The 27,157-nt window shown below is 36.5% G+C and overlaps 1 protein-coding gene across 4 annotated transcripts in view; it reads right to left on the reverse strand.

The window, feature by feature from the left end:
- Nucleotides 1–27,157, reverse strand: part of CCSER1 (coiled-coil serine rich protein 1) — a 1,364,327-nt gene that overhangs the window by 1,026,896 nt on the left and 310,274 nt on the right. For all 4 annotated transcript variants that reach the window (XM_038582134.1, XM_038582135.1, XM_038582136.1 and 1 more), the window contains exon 5: nucleotides 21,098–21,218. In XM_038582134.1, coding sequence (XP_038438062.1) covers nucleotides 21,098–21,218 — 121 coding nt within the window. The remainder of the gene's footprint in view (nucleotides 1–21,097; nucleotides 21,219–27,157) is intronic.

Genomic DNA, 27,157 nt, shown 5'->3' on the forward strand with positions numbered 1-27,157 from the left:
TACGCTGTTCTGAGTGAACGATCAAGCATGTGATTATTTTCATAGTTATTCATAATGACACAGAAATAATACATTTAGGATAAAAAGTGTATAAACATATCATTCTGTGAATTTCATTAGTCTAATATTGACTTTTGGCACTTACACACTTAACTTACTCCTTGACATTATTCAGTCAATCAGCTTATGATGGGATAAAACAAGTAGAATACACATTGATGCTTTACTAAAACAGGAAAGATGTTTACATTACATCTGGAAAGTTATAGGTTTTAAGTTAGAAGACACCAGAGTTTACAGCTTGATGTTAACATAATAGACTCGTTTCCAAATGACAAAAATGTTTAAATATAGAATTATAAATTCACTAATATTTAGTTCTTATTGCTTATTTTATCAAATTTTTGAAGTTACATAGCACAAAGAAATGTTAAAATGGTAACCTAGAATGTCAAAAAAAAAGATTATGGGACTTTATAAAATATTTAGTTTAAATGCATCATTTTCCAAAAAAAGAGATAGGAATACAGAAATCACATTATTTACTTAAGATAAGACATTTAGGTTATGAAAGACCTAGGGTCATAATCAGACTTTGTATATTTTAGCTTATTTTCTTTCTATTCTATTGTGTGGCTGTTTATTTAAACTTTAAGATATCAAATCCTTGACACTTTAGAATTTTTCTAAGAACCCACATAAAAAGGGATTACAACTACATTCATTTCGATAAAGTGTAATGAACTACTACTACCAAAAAGTACAACTTGGCATTTTTCAGGGCATGTATCTAAAAATTTGCCACAATCCTAATTGTGCAGAAATCCCAAACGTACAACATGAATTTTCAACCATCTCAGAACAAATTAAAAACAAAACCAAATGGAGATGACTGGGTGCCTCAGTGGTTAACGTTTCTGGCTTCAGCTCAGGGCATGATCCCGTCCAGGGATGGAATCCCATGCATCAGGCTCCCTGTGAGGAACCCGCTTCTCCCTTTACCTATCTCTCTGCAGCTCTCTCTCTCTCTCTCTCTCTCTCTGTGTCTCTCATGAATAAATAAATAAATAAAATCTTTAAAAAAACAAAACAAAACAAAACAAAAAACACGAATGAAATGCAAAAACCCCTTCAACTGAAATAGGGACAAACAAAACAAACAGCCCTACAGTGAAATTATAACTGCTACAGACTAATGAAACACATGTAAATATAAATAAAAAGAGCTAATGTATAAATACAGCACCCTTTAAAAATCTCTTACACCTTAGTTTTGTTTAAAAAAAAATCACAATCATGTAATTGACCAAGTTATGTCATGTCTTAATTCTTTTAAGCTAAACATAACATTTTAAAATCAAAGACCTTTAAAATACTTTGGCTTTAATAATTAATAATAATAGCAAAATGCAGTTGATCTTGTTTGGAAGAGATTCTCTAGACTGGAAGAAATTTTAAATATCACTGGGTCCCATTATATTATAACGTCTAAATCTACTGCATCATTCTTACCAGTTATTTATAGAAAAATTTCAGTGATAAGAAGTCTGCAACATTCATGGACTGTTATAGAACCTATCCTTATATCATAATCTATCTTTATATATCTTCCTTATAGGGTCTTTATTATGCCTTTTAGATCCAAGCAGAATAATTAACATGACTTTACTTCTGGTCCAAATTACAAAGAAAATACTAAGCCAACTTCTATAAAAAAAAAAAGTAAAAATCACTCAAAAACTAAATATTTAAGAGTATCGAAGTATGTAAATTATTTTAATAATATTTTGACATGCTATATTATGAGATTTCTTAAAGCATGTGATATTTTAAACGGATACACTGGTTGGGAAAAACGCCTTGTTTTTTTGTTTGTTTGTTTGTTTCTCTGCCTAAAACTATCTTTCTAAATCCATGTTACTCTTCATTCTTTGACAAAACATGTAATTTAACCTGATTGATATGAACTTTAAAAAGGTATTTCCCAAAGAAATGTTAAAATAAAGCAGCAGCTAACAAAAAAAAGTGTTAACCAATAGCCAATAAAATTAATGACACTAAGTAGGGCAGAAGCATTAAAGAACAGTTTTCTTTTCTTTTTGGTTCATTTGTGGAGAAATACATGCACGAAGGAAGAGAAACTGACTGTGATAATCAGTAGTGAAAAGTTTTATTACTTGAGTTCTTCTGCTTATTCTGTAGATTTGCAAATGCTAATCATCTTTTGCATTATTGGTTTATAGTGACATCCTTTTCTTTTTTCTTTTTTTTTTTTTTTTAGGTCGTAATAGTCTATACAAAGAATTGAGTATGGGAAAAAAAGAGGAATGACTGCCTATTGTGTCAGGTTCAACGTTAGTAATGAAAGCACTTGAAAGGAAATTATACTTTTCTTTTTTAAAGGATCATCTAGGATATGTTACTTATTAATCTTTCTGTGCCTTCATTTCCTCAGTTGTAACATAGACATAATAGCACATAAGGGAATAATTAAATGAGTTAATCTTTGTAAAGCTAAGAACAGTACATGACTCTTAATTTGAATTATACAAGTGCTATTGATTTAACAAATACATTATTTTAAACAGTGTACTTATAAATTTAACAAATAATATTCCAGTGCCTACCACATATAAAAATTTGTGCTAAGGGGCACCTGGGTGGCTCAGTGGTTGAGTGTCTGCCTTTGGCTTAGGTCGTGATCTCAGGATCCTGGGATTGAGTCCCACATTGGGCCCCCACAGGGAGCCTACTTATCCTTCTACCTATGTCTCTGGCTCTCTCTGTGTATCTCACAAATAAATAAAATCATTTAAAAAAATGAAAATAAAAATAAGCTGATAATCACATTATGATTAGGTAAACTTTAGGAAATCTCTAAAATCATAAATTCCATACAACATCATGTATTTTATAGTCCCCCTGCCCTATTCTCATCGCCAACTTTTTCATACAGGATACACTAAATTCAGTGCTTATTATTGTTTTTCTTCCTTGTGCCCACAATTATTACACTGGAATACTGAGTACTGAAAACAACCATACAAAGCAGGTGCTACTATGCTTATGTTTCCTGTGAGAATACTTGACTTCAATAAAATTAGTAAGTTGTACTGTGTTATCTGGCTACTAAGTAGAACTGTGTTAAATTTCAAAGCTTTTCATTTTTCCACCAGTCTAATCTCCCCTGGAAGGTAAAAAATGGTAAATTAATATTGAATAATTTAGCATTTACTTAAAAGGTTGTTAAGTAATCTTTGTTATTATCTACATTATGGAATAAATTCAAATGAAGTATTTCATTTTTCTGAAAACAGAATTTTTCCATGGGATAATGTTAGCACGTACAGTCGGAAATTGGCACCATGCCTTTTACCTGTGCATAAGAGCTACTTTCACAACAATGGTGATGAGCCCACAGTCTTTCTCAGTGATCTGATAAATTATATTTACAATGCACTATAAAGAGTACAATGGTACTGTCCTGCACTGGTGAACTGAAACACTTCAGTCATCTCATCAGGCTGCCCCAATTTATCTGAATAATAGCAATCGTGTGTTCAATGTATAAAGAAGGATTGTCAAACCAGATGCAAATATTATAAAACGATTTCTTGACTTGACAAATTGTCTGCACAAGAGACCAGATATTAGGACTCACTAAGGGGCAATAAACGCTAAAAACTGAAATAACAATACTCAATCAAAGTGAGTGGTTTCTCTGGTGATTTTTATTTTTTTATTTGGTATTAAAATCCACCTGTTCTTGACTAACACATAAAGTCTGAAAACAATCAACCTTCCTGAGTCTTTTTTTAAAATTTATTTAATAAACTGTTACTGATGTGACCACATCTTCCAATAAGGTGAACAGATACTATGAAACACAGAAGGATCCTTTCACAAGTAGTATCAATCAATAATAGCTTAATTCATCAAACACCTAGCCAGTCCCCCTTTCCTTCTCACCCTGGGCTTTTTTTTTTTTTTTTTTTTTTTTTTTAAGATTTTATTCATGAGAGACAGAGAGAGAGGGGCAGAGACATAGGCAGAAGGAGAAGCAGACCTCCTGTGGGGATCCTGATGTGAGACTCAATCCCAGGACCCCGGGGATCATGATCTGAGCCAAAGGCAGATGCTCAATCACTGAGCCATCTGGATGCCCCTCGCCCTGGGCTTCTTAGGGTCTCACCAGCCAGAAAGAGAATGCCCCAGTCACCCCTCAAAGCTCTGTCCATTTCTGCCAGTGATCAACTGCTCCTCTGCAGCCTTGCAGGCCATAGGTATTATACCTTAGCGGGGAGAACTCAGGGCTATTTGAGAAAGAATTCCAAGCATGGTGGGTAGTGGAGGCACAGGTGCTATTGAATGAGAACTCTTGGTTCTTTGGAATGTGTGCCTTGCAGAAAGAGGAGAGCCAGAGAAAGGACTTAACTCAATTCTCGCAAGTTCAGAGCCCAAGGCAAGTGTCTTGACTGCCTAGATCGAAGAGTACTAAGGGACAGATCCAAGTTTTGTGAGGCCTGGAGTTTACAAAATCTGCAGGAGTCTATTTGAAAAGTAATACATAAGTAAGAAGAAAAAGGGAAAAAAAAAATCCCAGGATCCCTTCTAGAGCTTTGTGAAGGGCCCTAGTGCAAGGGAAGGCCCTAAAACATAAGCTTGCTCAGCTGCACAGCCTATGTGCCCCTGTCACCAAGTAAAAGGTGGAGAAGGGTAGTCTGTAGGCCAGAAGAGTTTTAAGGAGATTTTGCTTGTTTTCAGGACCTAGCAGTAGGCAAAAAGTGCTCTCTTCAGATGTCTCCTTCTGGGTCACTCTCAAGGATGGATGGGTGCTCTCTGTCTCCACTTCCTAGATTTCCTGACCCTCCAGATAAGTCACGATAACTCGAGCTCCCTGACCAACTGTAGGGTTTCAGGAAGGTGTTGCTTTCCCAGTGGGACAGCCTATGTTCACCCTCCAGATTCTGGTCACATGCCAGATTCCGGTCTGCTTCATTTTCCTCAGGCATAAATCAGCCTTTGTGTTCCCAATTGTAGGGAACATAGGTGAAACTCTGAACAATTCTTCTGAAGACCCTTCATTAGGCTTGTGATTAGATGGTTACTCCTCCCAACTCCAAATCCCCTAAAATCTATGGAGGAGATTCACATTCAGGCAACAGGTCTCTCCATCAGAAATCTCTTCACTTATCTCTTCTAACAGCTGTTTCCATCCTGGAGCTGGCCAAAATCACAAAACTGGTGCCATTTCTTTTGAAAACTGCATGGGAAGAGGACTATTTTATATTCATAGTAATATCTTGGTATTTATCAAGCCTCAGTTTCAGTTCTTTTTTAATAAATAAAAGTTATTTATTAAAAGTCACAATTGGGATGCCTGGGTAGCTCAATGGTTGAGCATCTGCCTTTGGCTCAGGGTGTGATCCTGAGATCTGGGATCAAGTCCCACATCGGGCTCTGGCAGGGACCCTGCTGCTCCCTCTGCCTGTGTCTCTGCCTCTCTCTGTGTGTCTCTCATAAATAAATAAATAAAATATTTTTTTAAAAAGTCACAATTTATTAAAAGAGATCCCACAAACTGAAACAAAAATTTGCAGTGCATAAAACAATTCAACTTTGGAAATCACACTATACAAAGAACTTTGCTAAATAAATGTAAGAGAAATACAAATCCCCCAATAAAAAAAAAAAAAAAAACGTACAAAAACAGGCAATTTATGGAGGAGACACAAATACCCAAGAGACACTTGCAAAGTTGCTCAGTATCATAAGAAATAAGTCAATGTAAATCAAAACCACATGAGATGCCAGTTCACACTCGTAAGTCTTGTATTATACTTTTGCCTATCTAAGTGTGGGCAAAAGTGTACATAATGAGGACCCTCTTAAAGGATGATTTAGCACTGTCTGTTGAAGTGAAAGATGTATGTGCCTTGCAGCTCTGCTATCCTAACTTCATACCCACTCCAAGAGCCTGTGAATGTTCATAGCAGAGCTATTTATAAAGCAAACATTGCAAGCCATGTATACATTCTTTAACAAAAGACTGGATAGGATACATTTTGATATATTTCTATAATGGAATATTATACACCAACAAAAATAACTAAACTAGCCCTATAAGCTAAACATTATCACCACACTGCTGGGTAGAGATTTGCCTTCTGGATCCATAAGGCCCATGTTGGGGAGAAGAGAGACGTCCCAGGATGAGAACTAGGACTTCTGTGGGAATGATCCAGAGAGGTTGATTTTATGGAGAAGAGTTTTCTACCAGTCCAGGCTGGCAACTGACAGAAAAAAACTGCCCTCCAAGGGAATGAACTACCTGTCATTGAAGGTGTGCAAATAGGGGTTGGGCAACTTCTGCATGGGCAGTAAATCAAGCATTGGGTATGAGTAGTATAAGGGTGAAGCTGCATACAGATCGCCATTATTATCCCCCTGTACATACTTAGAAGTTCTGTGGTTTTGTGATTCAGTGAATTTATAAAGTGTGGTTAAAAGAGAACAGAGCTGTGAGTACTTGGGTGGTACAGTCAGTTAAGCATCGGACTCCTGATTTCAGCTCAGGTCATGATCTCAGGGTGGTGAGATCAAGCCCCATGTGGCCTCTGTACTTTTTTTTTTTTTTTTAAGATTTTATTTATTTATTCATGAGAATACACAGAGAGGAGAGAGAAGCAGAGACACAGGCAGAGGGAGAAGCAGGCTCCATTCAGGGAGCCCGATGTGGGACTCGATCCCGGATCTCCAGGATCACACCCTGGGCTGAAGGCGGCGCCAAACCGCTGAGCCACCGGGGCTGCCCGACCTCTGTACTTAAACAGGTGGAGCCTGTTTAAGTCTCTCTCTCCCTCTGCTCCTCTCCTCCTCCTATCTCTCAAATAAATAAATAAATAAATAAATCTGAAGAGAGAGAGAGAGAGAGAGAGAATAGAGCTAAATGAATATTGAAACTGTGACACACCCATCCCATGCCAACACAGCTCCCTAATAAAAGGGTGTGATCATGGCACACACAATGATGTGAATGAATCTCAAAACATTCTGAATAAGAGGCCTTACACAAAAGATCACAAACTATGTGATTCCATTTATAACATGCCCCAGGTTCTGATTTTTTTAATGAGAGAGATTTAAGGAACCAAGATGGTAGATGAAAGACAGAGACCAAGTATGGTAGGAAAATTATTACTAAAGAATCATAATATTTACATAAGGACCTAAGTAGCATGTACTTATATTTACGTGCATTTTCAGTGAGAATCAGTGAAAATGATTCAGAAAAAATTTTGCAAAGCACATTTATATATACGTTTCTCATTTATGTAGTGCTATTAGTAACACTCAATAGAATTTAAAAGAATATCAAAACTCCTCCTTGACTAAACTATTATGAATTCAAAATAACATGGTAGGATTGTCACAATATTCCATTACTTTATCATAATCACAATTAGCAATATAGGTATTTCTTCTTTATCCTTACTGTGAGTGCTTGATAGTATACTGTAAGTTTTAGTTTAATAACTTTATGGAATTTGCTGAGGTTCCAGGGTTTATACTGACTCAGTTCTCTTTTCACATTTCATCATCCCAATGCCAGCACTGTAGTCCAAGCTACTGTCAGCTATCGCAATAGGCCTCACTAATAGACACTCAACCTGTTCTTGATTAGTGGTCTGCTAGTAAATAGTTAGCCAGCTGTCTGGGGAAGAGAAAAGCCCTGAACTGTAGGCTTTGCCAATTACTAGGGTGTAAATAATACTTCAGCTGATTGCAACCTTCCAATGTGAGATCACGGAGTCTGGAGATGGAAAGAAAGAGTAAGACACTCACTCTCCCAAGCTGGCTCTATCACACCACTGCTCCCATGTGTCACCTGCGCTCTGCTTAAAAAAATATGTTTTGGGCTTGCTTTTATTCCCAACAGGCTTCTATCCATTTTTCCCTGCTCCCAGCCATCACAGAGCATTTGAACAAGCTTTTCTTTGTGCTGGCAAAGTTCCCCTTTGCTTTTTCAGTCAATGAACTAATATCCTTCAGATCTTACCTTGTATCACCTCCTCAGGGAAGTTTTCCCTGACATTCTTGGCTAAGTTAAAGCTCCTTTACTATAAACCCTTATTACATGACATACCTCAAACACTATACCCATTGTCACATCCACAATCTTGCATTTTTTGTTGTAATTAATCAAATAGCATGTGTCTCCCTGACTACACTCTGAGTTTTTTTGAAAGACAGCTTCTGTAACAACTTTATAGGTAATATTAGAGAGGACTTCAACTTTTCCAAATTTAATATACTTACATTTATTCATTCAGATAAAACTAAATAAAAAGAGATAATAGAACTTTAAATTTGTGTCAAGTATTCTCTAAAAATAAAATAGGTTTTACCATTCTTAAAAGATTAAGACATTTGGTACTCAATGATAGCATCTGTGCCCTTTGAGAAGTAGCTCAAAGAACCTTTTTCATGTCAATGACATGTAATAATTTACAAGCATTGTTACAAGGAGGCCTTGAAACTTTGCATGAATGACAACATGTTTACATAAGTTTAGTTCTCTATATAAAATAAAATAATCACATGGAAATAAAACAAAAAAATAGAATTATATCTCTCTTCCTTCTACCTCTTTATTTATAAGTTGATAATGGCCATAAAATCCCTTTACTTCAGATACCAACCATGGTATGCACAAAGTACATGAATTTCAACAAATACATCTCTAATGAAAAAGCAAAATAAAATGCATAACCTATTAAGGAAGCACTACTCTTTTAATCTCTTCAGAGTCTGAATTTTATATACAGCTCATGAAGCACTCATTTTCTCATAACTGTGATATGAGAAATGTATAGGTTTGAAAAAAAAAAAGAAATGTATAGGTTTGAGTAACATGCTGAGTGGCTAGATATATGGGTGTATTTTTAATATTACCATTTTATTTATAAGGCTTCATACTCAAAGCTTTGATCTCAACATTCTATGTTTATGATCAAATTATTTGAAAATTGTATGGGCCCTTTTTGAATCATATAGATTTTTCCATTTTTCAAGGAGTTATTCTTTCCAAGGTAGTTAGCTACCTATCAGGCTAAAAAATAAAGTAAAATCCATGCCTTTATTTTCTAAGATAGTACGAACTTGATATATATCAACAAGAGAAAAGTTCTGATTTTTTTCCACTGCAGAGCTCAGAATGTAGCTTTTCTTCCTAAGAGACTAGCTATTTTCTCCCTATTATTTGATATTCTGACAAATTTATACTTTATCCCTAATAGGAATTCCTCATTCTTATTTTTTTCCTTGTTGAGTGGTGTCTAAAAACTGGTGAATACATGACAAATTTTAAAATACAAATATTTCAATCATAAAATGATTCCTACATTCTAAAGTGATATATCAATACAATGGCATTATTATGGCCAGTATACTAGCTTTATTTTCATAAATTTATATTTTCATAAGTTTCATAAGATTATATTTTATAAGTTTTTGTAAGCTGGGATCTTGAGTGTTTTCTTAATTTTTTTAAAGACACATTTATTCAGCATCATGATCAGACTTTGACATTTAGCAGTCAACAGCATGGGTACAAAAAAAAAAAAATCTACGTTGAAACCCTTTTTTGGAATGCTTTACATTTTCCACAGAACAGAAACTAAAATAACCTGTTATACAATTAGTCACAAATACAGTCCTAGAGTTTTTTGCCCATACACATGAGTATTGTCTAAAACAGTTCATTAAAGATGTGGTTTATGTATACAATGGAATATTACTTGAGCCATTAGAAACGAAAAATACCCACCATTTGCTTTGACGTGGATAGAACTAGAGGGTATTATGCTGAGTGAAATAAGTCAATCGGAGAAGGACAAACATTATATGGTCTCATTCATTTGGGGAATATAAAAAATAGTGAAAGGGAATAAAGGGGAAAGGAGAAAAATAAATGGGAAATATCAGAAAGGGAGAACAGAACATGAGAGACTCCTAACTCTGGGAAACGAACTAGGGGTGGTGGAAGCGGAGGTGGGCGGGGGATGGGGGTGACTGGGTGGCGGGTACTGAGGTGGGCACTTGAGGGGATGAACACTGGGTGTTATTCTGTATGTTGACAAATTGAACACCAATAAAAAATAAATTCATTAAAAAATAAAAAAAAAAAAACATTTCTTTATAGCAGCTGGGCCCTGCCACCACTGGGCTTGACTGAGTTCACAAATCTATTGTTCCCTGTCACTTCTCTGGCTCTCCTCTCCTGTTAAGCTCTGTTTCCTGGTAGTAATTAAAACCCCCTGCCATTGCCATAGTGGCTGCTGCTGCTGGAACCACCACAGCCATCTTAGTTTCATGGTTTGGCAAAGTATTGGCCTCTACCACCATAGGGGTCAGATATATAAATAAGGCTGACCTAACTTTAGACAATCATATGTCTAACCAAAATCCAGATCTTATATTGATAAATAGCATCTGCTGCTTTTATACTGAGTTTTATTTTTTCAGGTGTGTGTTTTACCTCTTCATCTGGATTATAACATTCTCAAAAATATTGTCATATATATTCTGTCTCCTGTACAATCTTATGTATGCTGAAGCCCATATACTGATGATTTATTACAGTTCTTAGCAAGAGAATTGCTGAGTCCTGAATTACATGACTCTAACGAGTCCTATGTTTCAAAGACACACTGGTTTATGAATTTAACATGTGAAGCCTGTATAATTAAAGGGGAAATTTTAGTTAGAGAAACAATTCCATCCTGAATTTAAATAAAATACCAGGTATTTAAAGATACTATCTCAACTTACAACATTCTAATATCTCAGGATTATATTGGCAGATTATTCTATTTCCTAATGGGAAATCCAAAAACACAAAACCAATACCATTTGGTTTGTGAGTTTTGGTAATTTCATCTATAAAAATTTTATATGGTTATTTCCCTAATATATTTGTTGTAAAAAGTATAATTTTTAAATATTATTTCCTTTTTATTGTGTTTCAGGCATTTCACTATATGGTACATATGGTAACTTCTGCATCGAAAAGAAAGAGTGGTTAAGAAAGTTTCAAAAACAAAATCTGCCCAAGGCCTGAATTCCTAACAACCAAGTTATAGGACCTCTCAACAGCATAGCTAAATCAGATAATATGAAATAAAATTAAGTTAAAAACATTTGAAACAAGAAGAAAAAGATATGCATAATTGTACTTTAATATGGTATTTCAATGTCTATCGTTTGAATATATTAAAGAATTCTGACTTTTAAAATTAATGGTGATATTACTATGTATGCTAAACATCTCTTGTTTTGACTTCATAGCATCTACCCCTGACTTCTTTTACCAACATCAGCCATATTTTAAGTACAGAATCACCCTTCCCCCTCACCTTCACATTCTGCCCCACTGTTTGTCCTATAATCTGGTTCTAGTCAATCCTATCACCAAATACTCCTGGACACACAGCAATTGCTTCAGCATTAGACATGAGCCATGCCAGTGACATTCAGATATCACTTTTTTTTTAACATTTTTATTTATTTATTATTTATTTATGATAGAGAGAGAGAGAGAGAGAGAGAGAGGCAGAGACACAGGCAGAGGGAGAAGCAGGCTCCATGCACTGGGAGCCCAATGTGGGATTCGATTCCGGGTCTCCAGGATCACGCCCTGGGCCAAAGGCAGGCGCCAAATCGCTGCGCCACCCAGGGATCCCTCAGATATCACTTTTTGTTATTTTGATTTTGATTAACTTCATTGGATTTACTGAAAAAGTAAAAATCTGTCCCAGGAGCTGCAGAAGGAAGTAATGTTACCTTTAGAGGAAAGACCCTTCTTGAAAACGAAAACTTACAGAGAGGAAAGAAGAGCAAAGAGACGTAGATGGAAAGAATGAGCCCTTATAATACCATTTGAGTACCAGACCCAACTATGCCTGAGGAAACTTCTATCTCTATACTTTTTAATTACATGAACCAATAAGAACCACTACCCTTAATTTTTCTGAAACCAATTTACCTTGTAGCTTCTCTCATTAGCAAACAAGAGTTATGAATTAATCACTATGCCTACGCATTTATCTTGTTCTCTTGCCATATATTCATATCTACCAATTAATTCTCAAAATAGCAGTGTGAGGTATGAAGGACATTGTAGCTTCCATTTGATACAATGGCCACTCTTTGAATAGCTTCATTAAAATCAAAATTAACATTATAAAAAATCTAAAATATTCGATGTATTTGCCTTCCTAGTCAGCTGAAATGGTAATAATATAATAGAGACATTAATTAAGTAATCCATAAGTTATTGAATATGAGATGTGAAAGAGAAAACATAGGATATTTTTTTTTCTTTTTCTTTTTTTTAAATAATAAATTTATTTTTAATTGGTGTTCAATTTGCCAACATACAGAATAACACCCAGTGCTCATACCGTCAAGAGCCCCCCTCAGGGCCCGTCACCCATTCACACATCCCCCTCACCCTCCTCCCCTTTCACCACCCCTAGTTCATTTCCCAGAGTTACGAGTCTTTATGTTCTCTCTCCCTTTCTGATATTTCCTACCCATTTCTTCTCCCTTCCCTTCTATTCCCTTTCACTATTATTTATATTCCCCAAATGAATGCAAACATATAATGTATGTCCTTCTCCGATTGACTCATTTCACTCAGCATAATACCCTACAGTTCCATCCATGCTGAAGCAAATGGTGGGTATTTGTCATTTCTAATGGCTGAGGAATATTCCATTGTATACATAAAACATATCGTCTTTATCCATTCATCTTTCGATGGACACCGAGGCTCCTTCCACATTGGCTATTGTGGCCATTGCTGCTAGAAACATCGGAGTGCAGGTGTCCCAGTGTTTCATTGCATCTGAATATTTGGGGTAAATCCCCAACAGTGCAATTGCTGGGTCGTAGGGCAGGTCTACTTTTAACTCTTTGAGGAACCTCCACACAGTTTTCCAGAGTGGCTGCACCAGTTCACATTCCCACCAACAGTGTAAGAGGGTTCCCCTTTCTCCACATCCTCTCCAACATTTGTGGTTTCCTACCTTGTTAATTTCCCCATTCTCACTGGTGTGAGGTGGTATCCCATTGTGGTTTTGATTTGTATTTCCCGGATGGCAAGTGATGCAGAGCATTTACTCCTGTGCGTGTTGGCCATGTCTATGTCTTCCTCTGTGAGATTTCTCTTCATGTCTTTTGCCCATTTCATGATTGGATTGTTTGTTTCTTCGGTGTTGAGTTTAATAAGTTCTTTATAGATCTTGGATATTAGCCCTTTATCTGATACATCATTTGCAAATATCTTCTCCATTCTGTAGGTTGTCTTTTAGTTTTGTTGACTGTATCCTTTGCTGTGCAAAAGTTTCTTATCTTGATGAAGTCCCAATAGTTCATTTTTGCTTTTGTTTCTTTTGCCTTCGGGGATGTATCTTGCAAGAAGTTACTGTGGCCGAGTTCAAAAAGGGTGTTGCCTGTGTTCTCCTCTAGGATTTTAATGGAATCTTGTCTCACATTTAGATCTTTCATCCATTTTGAGTTTATCTTTGTGTATGGTGAAAGAAAATGGACTAGTTTCAATCTCTGCATGTGGATGTCCAATTTTCCCAGCACCATTTATTGAAGAGACTGTCTTTCTTCCAGTGGATAGTCTTTCCTCCTTTATTGAATATTAGTTGACCATAAAGTTGAGGGTCCATTTCTGGATTCTCTATTCTGTTCCATTGATCTATGTGTCTGTTTTTGTGCCAGTACCACACTGTCTTGATGACTACAGCTTTGTAGTACAACCTGAAATCTGGCTTGTGATGCCCCCAGCTATGGTTTTCTTTTTTAATTCCCCCTGGCTATTCGGGGTCTTTCCTGATTCCACACAAATTCTAAAATAATTTGTTCTGTTCTAACTCTCTGAAGAAAGTCCATGGTATTTTGATAGGGATTGCATTAAACGTGTAAATTGCACTGGGTAACATTGACATTTTCACAATATTAATTCTGCCAATCCATAAGCATGGAATAATTTTCCATCGCTTTGTGTCTTCCTCAATTTCTTTCAGAAGTGTTCTATAGTTTTTAGGGTATAGATCCTTTACCTCTTTGGTTAAGGTTTATTCCTAGGTATCTTATGCTTTTGGGTGCAATTGTAAATGGGATTGACTCCTTAATTTCTCTTTCTTCAGTCTCATTGTTAGTGCATAGAAATGCCACTGACTTCTGGGCATTGATTTTGTATCCTGCCACGCTGCCAAACTGCTGTATGAGTTCTAGCAATCTTGGGGTGGAGGCTTTTGGGTTTTCTATGTAGAGTATCATGTCATCGGCGAAGAGGGAGAGTTTGACTTCTTCTTTGCCAATTCGAATGCCTTCAATGTCTTTTTGTTGTCTGATTACTAAGTCTAGGACTTCCAATACTATGTTGAATAGCAGTGGTGAGAGTGGACATCCCTGTCTTGTTCCTGATCTTAGGGGAAAGGCTCCCAGTGCTTCCCCATTGAGAATGATAGTCGCTGTGGGCTTTTCGTAGATGGCTTTTAAGATATCGAGGAATGTTCCCTATATCCCTACACTCTGAAGAGTTTTGATCAGGAATGAATGCTGTATTTTGTCAAATGCTTTCTCTGCATCTAATGAGAGGATCATATGGTTCTTGGATTTTCTCTTGCTGATATGATGAATCACACTGATTGTTTTACGAGTGTTGAACCATCCTTGTGTCCCGGGGATAAATCCTACTTGGTCATGGTGAATAATTTTCTTAATGTACTGTTGGATCCTATTGGCTAGTATCTTGTTGAGAATTTTTGCAACCATGTTCATCAGGGATATTGGCCTGTAATTCTCCTTTTTGGTGGGGTCTTTGTCTGGTTTTGGAATTAAGGTGATGCTGGCCTCATAGAACGAATTTGGAAGTACTCCATCTCTTTCTATCTTTCCAAACAGCTTTAGGAGAATAGGTATGGTTTCCTCTTTAAACGTTTGATAGAATTCTCCAGGGAAGCCATCAGCCCTGGACTTTTGTGTCTTGGGAGGTTTTTGATGACTGCTTCAATTTCCTCCCTGGTTATTGGCCTGCTCAGGTTTTCTATTTCTTCCTGTTCCAGTTTTGGTAGTTTGTGGCTTTCCAGGAATGCGTCCATTTCTTCTAGATTGCTTAATTTATTGGCGTATAGCTGTTCATAATATGTTTTTAAAATCGTTTGTATTTCTTTCGTGTTGGTAGTGATCTCTCCTTTTGCATTCATGATTTTATTAATTTGAGTCTTCTCTCTCTTCTTTTTAATAAAGCTGGCTAATGGTTTATCTATCTTATTAATTCTTTCAAAGAACCAACTCCTGGTTTTGTTGATCTGTTCCACAGTTCTTCTGGTCTCTATTTCGTTGAGTTCTGCTCGCATCTTTATTAACTCTCTTCCTCTGCTCGGTGTAGGATCTATTTGCTGTTTTTTCTCTAGCTCCTTTATGTGTAAGGTTAGCTTTTGTATTTGAGTTCTTTCCAGTTTTTGGATGGATGCTTTGTATTGCGATGTATCTCCCCCTCAGGACTGCTGCTGCATCCCAAAGATTTTGAACGGTTGTATCTTCCTTCTCATTAGTTTCCATGAATCTTTTTAATTCTTCCTTAACTTCCTAGTTGGTTCTTTCATCTTTTAGCAGGATGGTCCTTAACCTCCACGTGTTTGAAGTCCTTCCAAACATCTTGTTGTGATTTAGTTCTAATTTCAAAGCATTATGGTCTGAGAATATCCAGGGGACGATCCCAATCTTTCAGTATCAGTTCAGACCCGATTTGTGACCCAGTTTGTGGTCTATTCTGGAGAAAGTTCCATGTGCACTTGAGAAGAATGTGTATTCAGTTGAGTTTGGAGTAAAGTTCTGTAGATATCTGTGAAATCCATCTGGTCCAGTGTATCATTTAAAGCTCTCGTTTCTCTGGAGATGTTGTGTTTAGAAGACCTATCAAATGCAGAAAGCGCTAGATTGAAGTCACCAAGTGTAAGTGTATTATTATCTAAGTATACCTTAACTTTGGTTATTAATTGATTGATATATTTGGCAGCTCCCACATTCGAGGCATATATATTGAGGATTGTTAAGTCCTCCTGTTGGATAGATCCTTTAAGTATGAAATAGTGTCCCTCTTCATCTCTCACTACAGTCTTCGTGGTAAATTTTAGTTTATTTGATATAAGGATGGCTACCCCTCCTTTCTTTTGAGGATTATTTGAATGGTCAGTGGTTCTCCAGCCTTCTATTTTCAGGCTGTAGGTGTTCTTCTGTCTAAAATGAGTCTCTTGTAGACAGCAAATAGATGGGTCCTGCTTTTTTATCCAGTCTGAAACCCTGCGCCTTTTGATGGGGTCGTTAAGCCCATTCACGTTCAGAGTTACTATCGACATATATGAGTTTAGTGTCATCATGATATCTATTCAGTCCTTGTTTTTGTGGATTGTTCCATTGGACTCCTTCTTAAAGGGGAATTTTTAAAGAGTCCTCCTTAAAATTTCTTGCAGAGCTGGTTTGGAGGTCACATATTCTTTTAGTTCCTGCCTGTCTTGGAAGCTCTTTATCTCTCCTTCCATTCTGAATGATAGCCTTGCTGGATAAAGTATTCTTGGTTGCATGTTCTTCTCATTTAGTACCCTGAATATATCCTGCCAGCCCTTTCTGGCCTGCCAGGTCTCTGTGGAGAGGTCTGCTGTTACCCTAATGCTCCTCCCCATAAAAGTCAGGGATTTCTTGTCTCTTGCTGCTTTAAGGATCTTCTCTTTATCTTTGGAGTTTCCAAGCTTAACTATTAAATGTTGAGGTGTTGAACGGTTTTTATTGATTTTCGGGGGATCTCTCTATCTCCTGGATCTGAATGCCTTTTTCCCTTCCCAGATTAGGAAAGTTTTCAGCTATGATTTGTTCAAATACATATTCTGGCCCTCTGTCCCTTTCAGCGCCCTTGGGAACCCCATTAAACATAGGTTTTTCTTACTCAGGCTGTCATTTATTTCCCTTAATCTATCGTCATGGTCTTTTAATTGTTTGTCCATTTTTTCCTCAGTTTCCCTCTTTGCCATCAACTTGTCTTCTATGCCACTCACTCGTTCTTCCACCTCGTTAACCCTCGTCGTTAGGACTTCTAGTTTGGATTGCATCTCATTCCATTGATTTTTAATTTCTGCCTGGTTAGATCTAAATTTTGCAGTTATGAAGTCTCTTGAGTCCTTTATACTTATCTCTAGAGCCACCAGTAGCTGTATAATAGTGCTTCTGAACTGGCTTTCTGACATTGAATTGTAATCCAAATTTTGTAACTCTGTGGGAGAGAGGACTGTTTCTGATTCTTTCTTTTGAGGTGAGGTTTTCCTTCTAGTCATTTTGCTCAGTGCAGAGTGGCCAAAAACAAGTTGTTTGGGAAAAGGAGAAAAAGAGGAGAGAAAGAAGGAAAGAAAAGAGAAAAAGAAAAAAAAGGAAGAAAATGAAAAAAAGAGAATAAAAAGAGAAAGAGAAAGAAAAAGAAAGAAAGGGAAAAAAAGGGTGGGGGAAGCAAACAGTAATCAAAAAGGAAAAAAGCAAACAAAAACAAAAACAAAACAAAACAAAACAAAACAAAAACACGGGGGAGTATCTTCTGCTTCTGTGTACTTTAAGTCCCTTGACTTCCCCTGGAACTTGTCCGTCTAGCTGGTCTTCTGGGGCAGGGGCCTGTTGTGCTGATTTTCAGGTGTGAGCTCTTGGGGGAGCTGCTCTGCCCCCTGCCTGGTGCAGGGCTCAGTGGGGGCTGTTTACCCCGTGAGGCCCCAGGAAACAACCACAGTGGCTGAGGCCAGCTCTGCAGCCCTGGAGTCAGCCCCCACAGTAGCTCCAGAACTCTCCGTCTGCAGGGCCTGGAGGCTCCGGGGCGGGGCCGCTGATCTGCTCAGCTCCGGGCAGGAGCGTCCTCGCTGTCCTGGGCCCTCCCGGCCTCTGCCTGTCCCGGGGGGAAGCCGGATCCTGGGCTGTGTCCCGGCGCCCTGTGCTCCCGCCCCACAGCCCCCTCCGCAGAGCCGCCCCCGAGCCCCCCCCCAAGCTGCTCCCGCCCCGCAGCCCCCTCCGCGGAGCCGCCCCCGAGCCCCCCCGAGCTGCTCCCGCCCCGCAGCCCCCTCCGCGGAGCCGCCCCCGAGCCCCCCGAGCTGCTCCCGCCCCGCACCCCCCTCCGCGGACCCGCCCCGAGCCCCCCCGAGCTGCTCCCGCCCCGCAGCCCCCTCCGCGGAGCCGCCCCCGAGCCCCCCGAGCTGCTCCGGGTCCCGCCGTGCGCGCTGCAGCCCTTAGGGAGCTCGGCGCACTCTCCCGGGGCGCGGGTGTCTGTTAGTGTCCCCGAGAGCCCGAGGGCATCCCCGCCCTCCTGGGTCCTGCTCCACTTCCCTGCGAGCCCCTTTCCGCCCGGGAAGGTTGGTGCAGCTCCTGCTTCTCCGGAACGGGGCTCTCCTGTCCTGGGGACACTCGCCCCGGCCCCTCCCCCTTGGAGGCCTTTTGTGTCTTTATTTCTTTTTCCCCGTCTTCCTACCTGGATAGAAGCGTGAACTCTTCTCACTGTAGCATTCCAGCTGGTCTCTCTTTAAATCTCAGGCCGAATTCGTAGATTTTCAGGATGATTTGAGGGTTATCCAGGTAATTTGGTGGGGACAGGTGACTTGGGGACCCTACTCTTCCGCCATCCCACCCCTCCTCTCAGGAGATTTTAAAGAAAAGAAAAACAGGGGCACCTGGGTGGATCAGTCAGTTAGGTGTCTGCCTTTGGCTTAGGTCATAATCCTGCAGTCCAGGGATCAACCCCCACATCAGGCTCCCTGTTCAGTGGTGAGCCTGCTTTTGTCTCTCCTTCTGCCTGTCTCCCTGCTCATGCTATCTCTCTTGCTCACTCTCTCTCTCTTTCTCTCAAATAAATAAATGAATATTTTTTTAAAAAAGAAGAGAAAAACAATGGTAGCTTTACATAAACCTAGATGTCAGAAGAATCAATGTTTAAGGAGGCTACAGGAATCATTAATTTGGTTTTAGGCATACTTAACCTAGGATTACAGTAGGATACTTAGACAAGTCAGGTCAGCAACTCTAAAATATTAGACTTGCACTCAGAAAAGCCTTAAAAAGATTAAAAAGAATATATATTCTTCTTTTTCTTTAATATATAAGAATATATATATATATATATATATATATATATATATATATATATATATATATATCAAGTCATTGGTAATATTGATAATTGAAGCTATGGGAGGCACAACATAACTAATACTTCTGTGGATTTTTAGATTTTGGGTCCTTTACCAGTATCACTTCACTTAATACAATGACTATAAAAGGATGGTGATATCACCCCAATTAGCAGATGAAAAAAAGAAAGCACTAATTGTTTAAGTAAAAGGTCTCCAATTTCCATACACACACACAGAGAGAGACACATATCGTAGCAGAATTAAGATTCTAACCAAGATCTCTCTTAGAAATACAAATAATAATAATAATAATAATAATAATAACAAAACCTATATGAATAAATGAATGATATTGTTAAGGGAGAATGTTTGATAAGAAAGTAGATTCAATACAGAGGAATATCAGAGTGGATGTAGGGTAACAGAAAAAAAAAAGAGGGGGAGCCAGGTAATAGTTTGCTTTAATATACATCTCAGAATACAGAAGAATGAATATTTATGAAGTAGCTAAAGACTGAAAAAAAGGTATTTTTGTGCAAAAAAATAATACTATTCCCAGTTTTAAGCAGAAGCACTAAAAGATAATTAAAAGAATTTAAGATCCTATTTATAAATATATAGGTAACTTATGTAAACTCATATAGATTACAGAAAATGCACTGAGTTTTCTAATGTAATTCAACTGACATATACAAGATGTAATTTTCCTATTAGACAAAAAACTTGGAACCTAAAAATTAGACTATATTAAGAGCCGCTAAATTGTTTTCACTTTTAAATTGTATTAAAACTGAATTACAATCATTACTTTCTAAATTAGTTAATATCTCTTTTCTCTATAATGAGAATATTAATACTGGCAATCTTCATGCTATCAAATACATATATTGCTTCATTTGAATTCAACATTATTGATTGTAACATTAAGGAATTTTCTAATTGATTTCACAAAGAGTATCAGATACTATCCAGAGTTCCAGGAAACTCTATCCTCAGGAGCTTATCCAGGAGAAATACCTCAGGATCAAACAAGTATGATACAGTGTAAACCAATGGGGAAAAATAGTAGGTGTTTCAAGGTAGCTACTACCTGTCTCATAGGGTGGTCAGCAAGAAATCCATGGCAACACCATACATCACATAGTCTCCAATCTGAGACTTTAGAGTGAGAATGGCATGAGTTTCACTGGAAAATAACAGTAAACTTTCCCTTTTCATTTACGTAATGCATACCTAAAAATATCCTAATTCATCTGATATTTCAGGTTCATGTAGCTTACATTTGTTATCAGGAATTTAATTCTTTGTAAGAAAAAATATATATCATTTATTCGACGTAAGATCAAATCTAAATTTAAGTGAAACATGATCTGTTTAAATAGCAAAATATATAGAAACAGTGACTAGTGTAAAGTTCTAATTTCAAGTAATTTACTTAAAATAGTTAAAATAACAACTTTCATTTCTTATAAGATGCAAACCAACTTTAAGTTAAGAAGCTTATATTAAAAACTGGTCACGTTTTAGACAATTAAAGCCAGTGACTACAAAATAAGACATCTAAGAACAGTGTACCCACAATCACAATGTTAAATAAAGTGCTTCATGTCCCTAAGATAAGGTAATAGAATGAAACTTGAAGGGTATATAGTTCAAACACATGAAGGTAGAGGATGCAGAAGCTATTCATTGAGACAGGAAAGGGTAGATTGATTTTTAAAATATTGTACAAAGTTATTTCTGACCTTTCAATATACTAGTATTAACATATGTATTATAAATCATAATATCTGAGCAATCCAAGTCTCATCAGTTATCTAATTAGTTTTACAAAGTTCTGAAAAAATAAACAAATAACTTACTGTTTAGAAGATTCAGGAAATTTTAGTTCTTCTCTTTTCTTCTTTTCTATTGTTGGTTCCATAGGAGTGAGAACCACAGCAGCACATGAGACTACAGAGTGGTATGAATCCTCCCGGCAAACTGTTTTATTAAAAAAAAAAAAATGCAAATGTCAAAATTATTTATTAACTATTCTCACTTTCCCTTTTCCTCTTTTTTAAAAATTTTCAGTCAAATGAAAGAGATAATTCAACTAAAACATTAATTATCATAATTATCATCAAATTATCCCGAATTATCATTTTCCACTCTTGTCTTTCCCCTCGCTAGCTGAATGACCCTAGACAATTTTTCTTTTTTTTCAAGCCACACAGTGGAAAAGGTGTTGCCAATGCTTTATAGTCCATCATTTAAAAAAAGCTTTTCATTAAAGAATAAGTGCATGAATCATATATAATTAAATGAACCTTAGCAAAATGAACACACCTGTTTAAGCAGCAGCATCATCAATAAGCATTACGAGCACCCTAAAATTCCCTGCAGTTCCTCTTCTCAATCACTGCTGTAGCCTCCAAATTTAACTGTTTTTATTACTTGAATAACCATAGATTAGGTTGGCCTATCTCTGACTTTTGTATGAAGGAAATCACACTCTTATGTGTGTGCACTGTTTTATGTATGGCTTATTTCATTCAATATACATTTGTAAGACTCACTCATATGCAAAAGCACTTTGTTCACTCACAGAGCTGTGCGGCAGTCCCCTGAATGAATATGCTAGAATATATGTATACGTTTTATTGGTAATGGACATTTAGACTGCTCTGGTCTGAGGCTATTTTGAAGTGTCTATAAATATACATGCACTTCTTTTTTTCCTTTGGTGCACCAATAAATTTGCATTGAAAAATATCTAGAAATTGCTATTAAGATGTGTCCAAGTGTTTCACCTTCAGCTGGAGTAGATACTGCTAAACAGTTTTCTCAACTTATTGCATTAGTTTTCATTCCCCAAAACAAGAGTTTCAGTGCTGCACATCTATATCAACACTCATGTTTGGCTGGTTTTAAATTTCTAATATTGTGCCAATTCTTTATTGCTGTATACAAATTTTAACACAAATTTAAGTTTAAACAGCACCCCATTTGTCACTTCATAGTTCTGTACGTAAGAAGTCTACTGAGCTCAGCTGAGTTCTCTGATTAGGATCACACAAGGCCAGGTTCGCAGCCAGGCCATGCTTTTACCTACAGTATCTGGGGGAAGAATCCACTTTTGATTTCATTGAGGTTGTTAGCAAAATTTTGTTTCTTGGAGTAGTAGTAATCATGTCTCCTTTTCCTTGCTGGCTATTGGTCAGTGACTACTCTGAGCTACTAGAAGTTCCTCACAGGTTGGTGGCCAAGGGCCTGTTTATCTCAGCAATGAAGAACATCCTTCACAGTGAAACCCTCTCATGCTTCAAATTTTTTTCTCACACTCTGGTATCTTTGGCTGCTAATAACTGGGGAAAAAAATCTCTGCTTTTAAAGGATTCATGAAATTAGGTTAGGCCCATACAGATGATCTCCTTTTTGATCAGCTCAAAGTCAACTGATTAGTAATCTTAACTACATCTACAAAGTCCCTTTTGCCATGAAACATAACATAATTACAGTAGTGATGTTCTATCTCCCCAGTGGAAAAAATTATACAAGGTTTAGATTCATGTGTCAGCTTAGAATTCTGCCTACCACAGCTATTCCTATAAGCATACAGTGGCATCACCCTGGGGCTTTAATTTGATTTACTGATAACTAATAAAATAATTGTAAATTCTTAATTTACATGATTCTGATAAGCACAGATTTTAGTTACAAGGTTCAGTTAAACAACACCAGGAATTCCCCAAAATATGATTCATATTTCAGTCTGCATAGCACATCTACCATGTGTAATTGTATAAATTACAAACTTCTCTAGTAGCCCTTCAATCCACAAATCACTACACAAAATAAGAAATATGGATCATGATTATTAGTGACTCACACACATTGCTTCTTTCAAAGTCTATCAGTGACCGATCACCATGCATCTGCTACTCAGATTAAGCAAAGACCTCAAAGTATATAGTTACATTGCTCCCTTGTTTCTCAGTGATAAACTCATATGACATTTACAAAAATGGAATCTCTATGGAAGGAATTTGACAGTGAAAATGAAAATTAGCAAAGAAATGAACACTGCTAGCAATGTAAGTGATATTTGGATTGATTATAAATAAAAGGTCAGTAATTGCTATCTAAGTGCTCATTTCAAGAACTAGGAGGTAAACAATAAATTAACCCCCTCCCCAATACAGAAAAAGGAAAACACTAAAGGTGATAGCCATATTAATGAAAAAGAAGGCAAAAATACAATTAAGGTCATGCAAGTCATCCAAGAAGCATGGGACTGTGATCTCAAAGTGAAAGAAGCATAAGAAAAGACCTCAAGGTTCTTCATGTTTTCCCTAAAAATATTTGCTAAATTACTAATCTGCTCAAGGCTGCAGTCTGAGATATAAAACAGATGACCACTAGAAGCAGAGCTGAACTTAAAGCAATCATGTGGCACTCAAGAGACAAACATTAGTGTCTAGTATGTGTCAAAGGGAGGGAGGGATCTGGTTTCTTCTTTGTCTCTCCAATGCCATCAAACAGATTTTTGTTTCTTCTTCTTTTTGTTTTATTTAATTTTCTCTACTTATTCTTGGCATGAACTTTGAGTCTCTATCAAACGAATCCATCATAGTTGGGAGGAAAAAACTCTATTATATTTTAAATTTCTACTGTTGCCTTAAGTGCTGGTAGTGAAGAAATAGACTAAGAATTATATTATTATTTCATTCCTCTGGGATACCACTCATATATTCAACAAATATTTAGTAAACTAACTGATATGTTCCAAGAAATATGTTTAACAGTAGTATTCTACTGTGGGCAAGAAAGAAATAGCCCCCTCCTCTCCAGTTTTTAGTAAAGCTTCAATTTCTTCTTTTAGAAATATTTCTCAAGTGATAGAGCCGTAAGCTTCCTACCAGATTAAGTAAAAGCATTTATCTAGATCTCTATGAGGAGAAATAAGGTTATCTTTAAAAAGGAAAAGAGAGAAGTGAGCAGGAAAAAGGCTGTAGGTGAACAAGAAAACAATTTCAAAAATAGGGAGCATTTGTTTACTGAGGGTAATATTAGTATCAATACTTAATTTTTATTATCTAGAGGATAGAACAAGTGGCATTGCTCTCAAAGATACTAATGTTAAAAAACAAAGGATAACTAACTCAATACAAAATATGCTTCATTAATTTTTACATAATGAAAGTAATAATCAATACACCGATCTAAAGATACATGGTAAGGAGCTCCATGTAAATGACAGAACTCTTACATTTAGCTGCCATTAAATTACACTCAAGTTTTAATACTTTAAATTTTATTTACCACAAAATACAATAATTAGTGTAATAAGTGCAAGTTTGGCAAATAAGTAGAGAAATTTTAACTTCAAAAGAAGTGAATGGAAAATATTTGTAAATGATATATCCAGTAAGGGGTTAGTATCCAAAATACGTAAAGAATTTATACAACTCAATGCCAAAATAGCAATCCAGTTTATTTATTTATTCATGAGAGAGACACAGAGAGAGAGAGAGAGAGAGAGAGGCAGAGACACAGGCAGAGTGAGAAGCAGGTTCCATGCAGAGAGTCTGATGTGGGACTCGATCCCGGGACTCGCAATCCAGTTTAAAAATGAGCAGAGGGACTGAAAAGACATTTTTCCAAAGAAGACATACCAGATGACCAAAAGACATATGAAAAGATGTTCAACATCACTAATTATCAGGGATATCACCCAAACCAATTAGAATGGCTACTAGCAAAAAGACAAGAAATAACAAGTGTTAGTGAGGATGTGGAGAAAAGGGAACCCTCCTGCACTGTTGGTGGAAACATAAATTGGTACAACCACTGTGGAAAACAGTATAGCGATTCCCCAAAAAAAATCAAAACTGAAATACTATATGATCCAACAATTCTACTACTGGGTATTTAATCAAAGCAAAAGAAATAATCCAAAAAGATATATGAACACCTATTGCAGCAAAATTTATTTTTTAAACATTTACTTATTTTAGAGACAGAGAGTGCACAAGTAGGGGCAGCAATAGGAGAAGGACAAAAAGAATACTAAGCAGACTCCCAGCTGAGCAGGGAGCCTGACATGGGACTGGACCTCATGACCCAGAGATCATGACCTGAGTCAAAATGAAGAGTTGGACACTTAACTGACTGAGCCACCTAATTGCCCCTGCAGCATTATTTATGATAGCCAAGATATTGAATCAACACAAGTATCAATCATTAGATAAATGGAGAAAAAAAGATGTGAAATATGCACTCATATAGACACATACACACACACTTGCACATACAGTGGTATGCTACTCAGCTATAAAACGATGAGATTTTGCCATGTGGGACAACATAGATGGAATTATGATTTAATCAGATTAATTATTATGCTAAATGAAATAAGTTAAAGATAAAAACCATATGATTTCACTTATATCTGGAATCTAACCAAACAAGCAAGCAAAAACAAAAAGAACAAACAAAAAGTAAAACAGACTCATAAATACAGAGAACTGGTGGTTGCCAAAGGGTAAGTGGGTGGGAGATGGGCAAAATAGGTAAAAAAAGATGAAGAAGTACAAACTTCCAATTATAAACTAAATAAGTGGTGGAGATGAAAAGTACAGCAGAGGGAATATGGTTAATAATATTATGATAAAGTTATATGGTGAAAGACATTGTATGGATAATGTGTGGTGATCACTGAGTAATGTACAGAATTGAAGAATCATGTTACATGCCTGAAACTAATATAATATTGTATGTCAATTATTTTTCAATATTTTTAAAATCAGCTAAGGTCTAAAAAAAGTGAATGGAATAATAAAAGGGAAGTACAGATTTTTCAAAACAATGAATAAACCTTGGCTATCCTTCATTCTGAGGTAGAAAGAAAAGAAATAAACCTTAGCAACAAGTCACTGAGAAGAGAATTTCTGGGAATCAATATGTAATGGATATTTATGTGATCATTATATTCTGACAAAACAAAATATATTCTTCCATACTAAACAGTAAATCAGAAACATATCACAATGGTCATGATCATGAGGTGAACTACTCTGTATAATGAGTTAGTATGTAAGTTGTTGGATATTATTTCCATATTTTACCATGTCACAAATGCATAAATTAATTTTGAAGAATGATATGATTATAACTGACCAAAGAAGAAAACATTATATTTGCCATTAAAATAAGCCTAATGATATAGATTAAAAGGAAATTTCAGGTTTAAAAAAAAATCTCCAAAGTTAGTGGGGTTTAAACATTTGTCTTTCAAGGAAAAATCATAATTTTTTGTTGCCCTAGAACATTTTACAAAAGAATATGGATGTCAGGGGAAATGAGGAAATCTATACTTTAAAATGACATTTATTTAATAGCCCTGACAAAACACTTTACAAATTCCTAGTTAGTTTACAAAAACTTCAAATATTTCTGACACAAATGTTACATTATTGGTAGATTTTGAAAGCAAATTACACTATAAGATTAATGGAAATAAAGTGAGAATCATAATTGTTTGCCAATGTAAGTTTTTACCATACTTCTTCATTAATAAGGCAACAAATACCTTTTTAAACATGTTAGAAAAACAAAAACACAATGCACACTTTTCATAGGACAGTATCGTTCTTGTTTGTTCACATTTGAAAGATTAATTAGAAAAATTTTTAAAAAGTTAGATCATTTAATGTGGTTTGCTAATTATATTGAACTTCGTGAAATAAAAATGCAACCTCTTCTCATTATCAACACAGATTGCTTATATACTACACCATACTAAAGGTGAATATATAAAAATTAAAATTTGGGTTATATGACAACAGACAACTCCACCTTCTTCTTTATCCAATAAAGTATTTACCAAACTTTCTATAGTGTTACTTTTCTTACTTTTATAAACAGAAAAAATAAAACAT

Source organism: Canis lupus, chromosome 32 (assembly GCF_011100685.1).
Source record: "Canis lupus familiaris isolate Mischka breed German Shepherd chromosome 32, alternate assembly UU_Cfam_GSD_1.0, whole genome shotgun sequence".
NCBI classification, from domain to species: domain Eukaryota; kingdom Metazoa; phylum Chordata; class Mammalia; order Carnivora; family Canidae; genus Canis; species Canis lupus.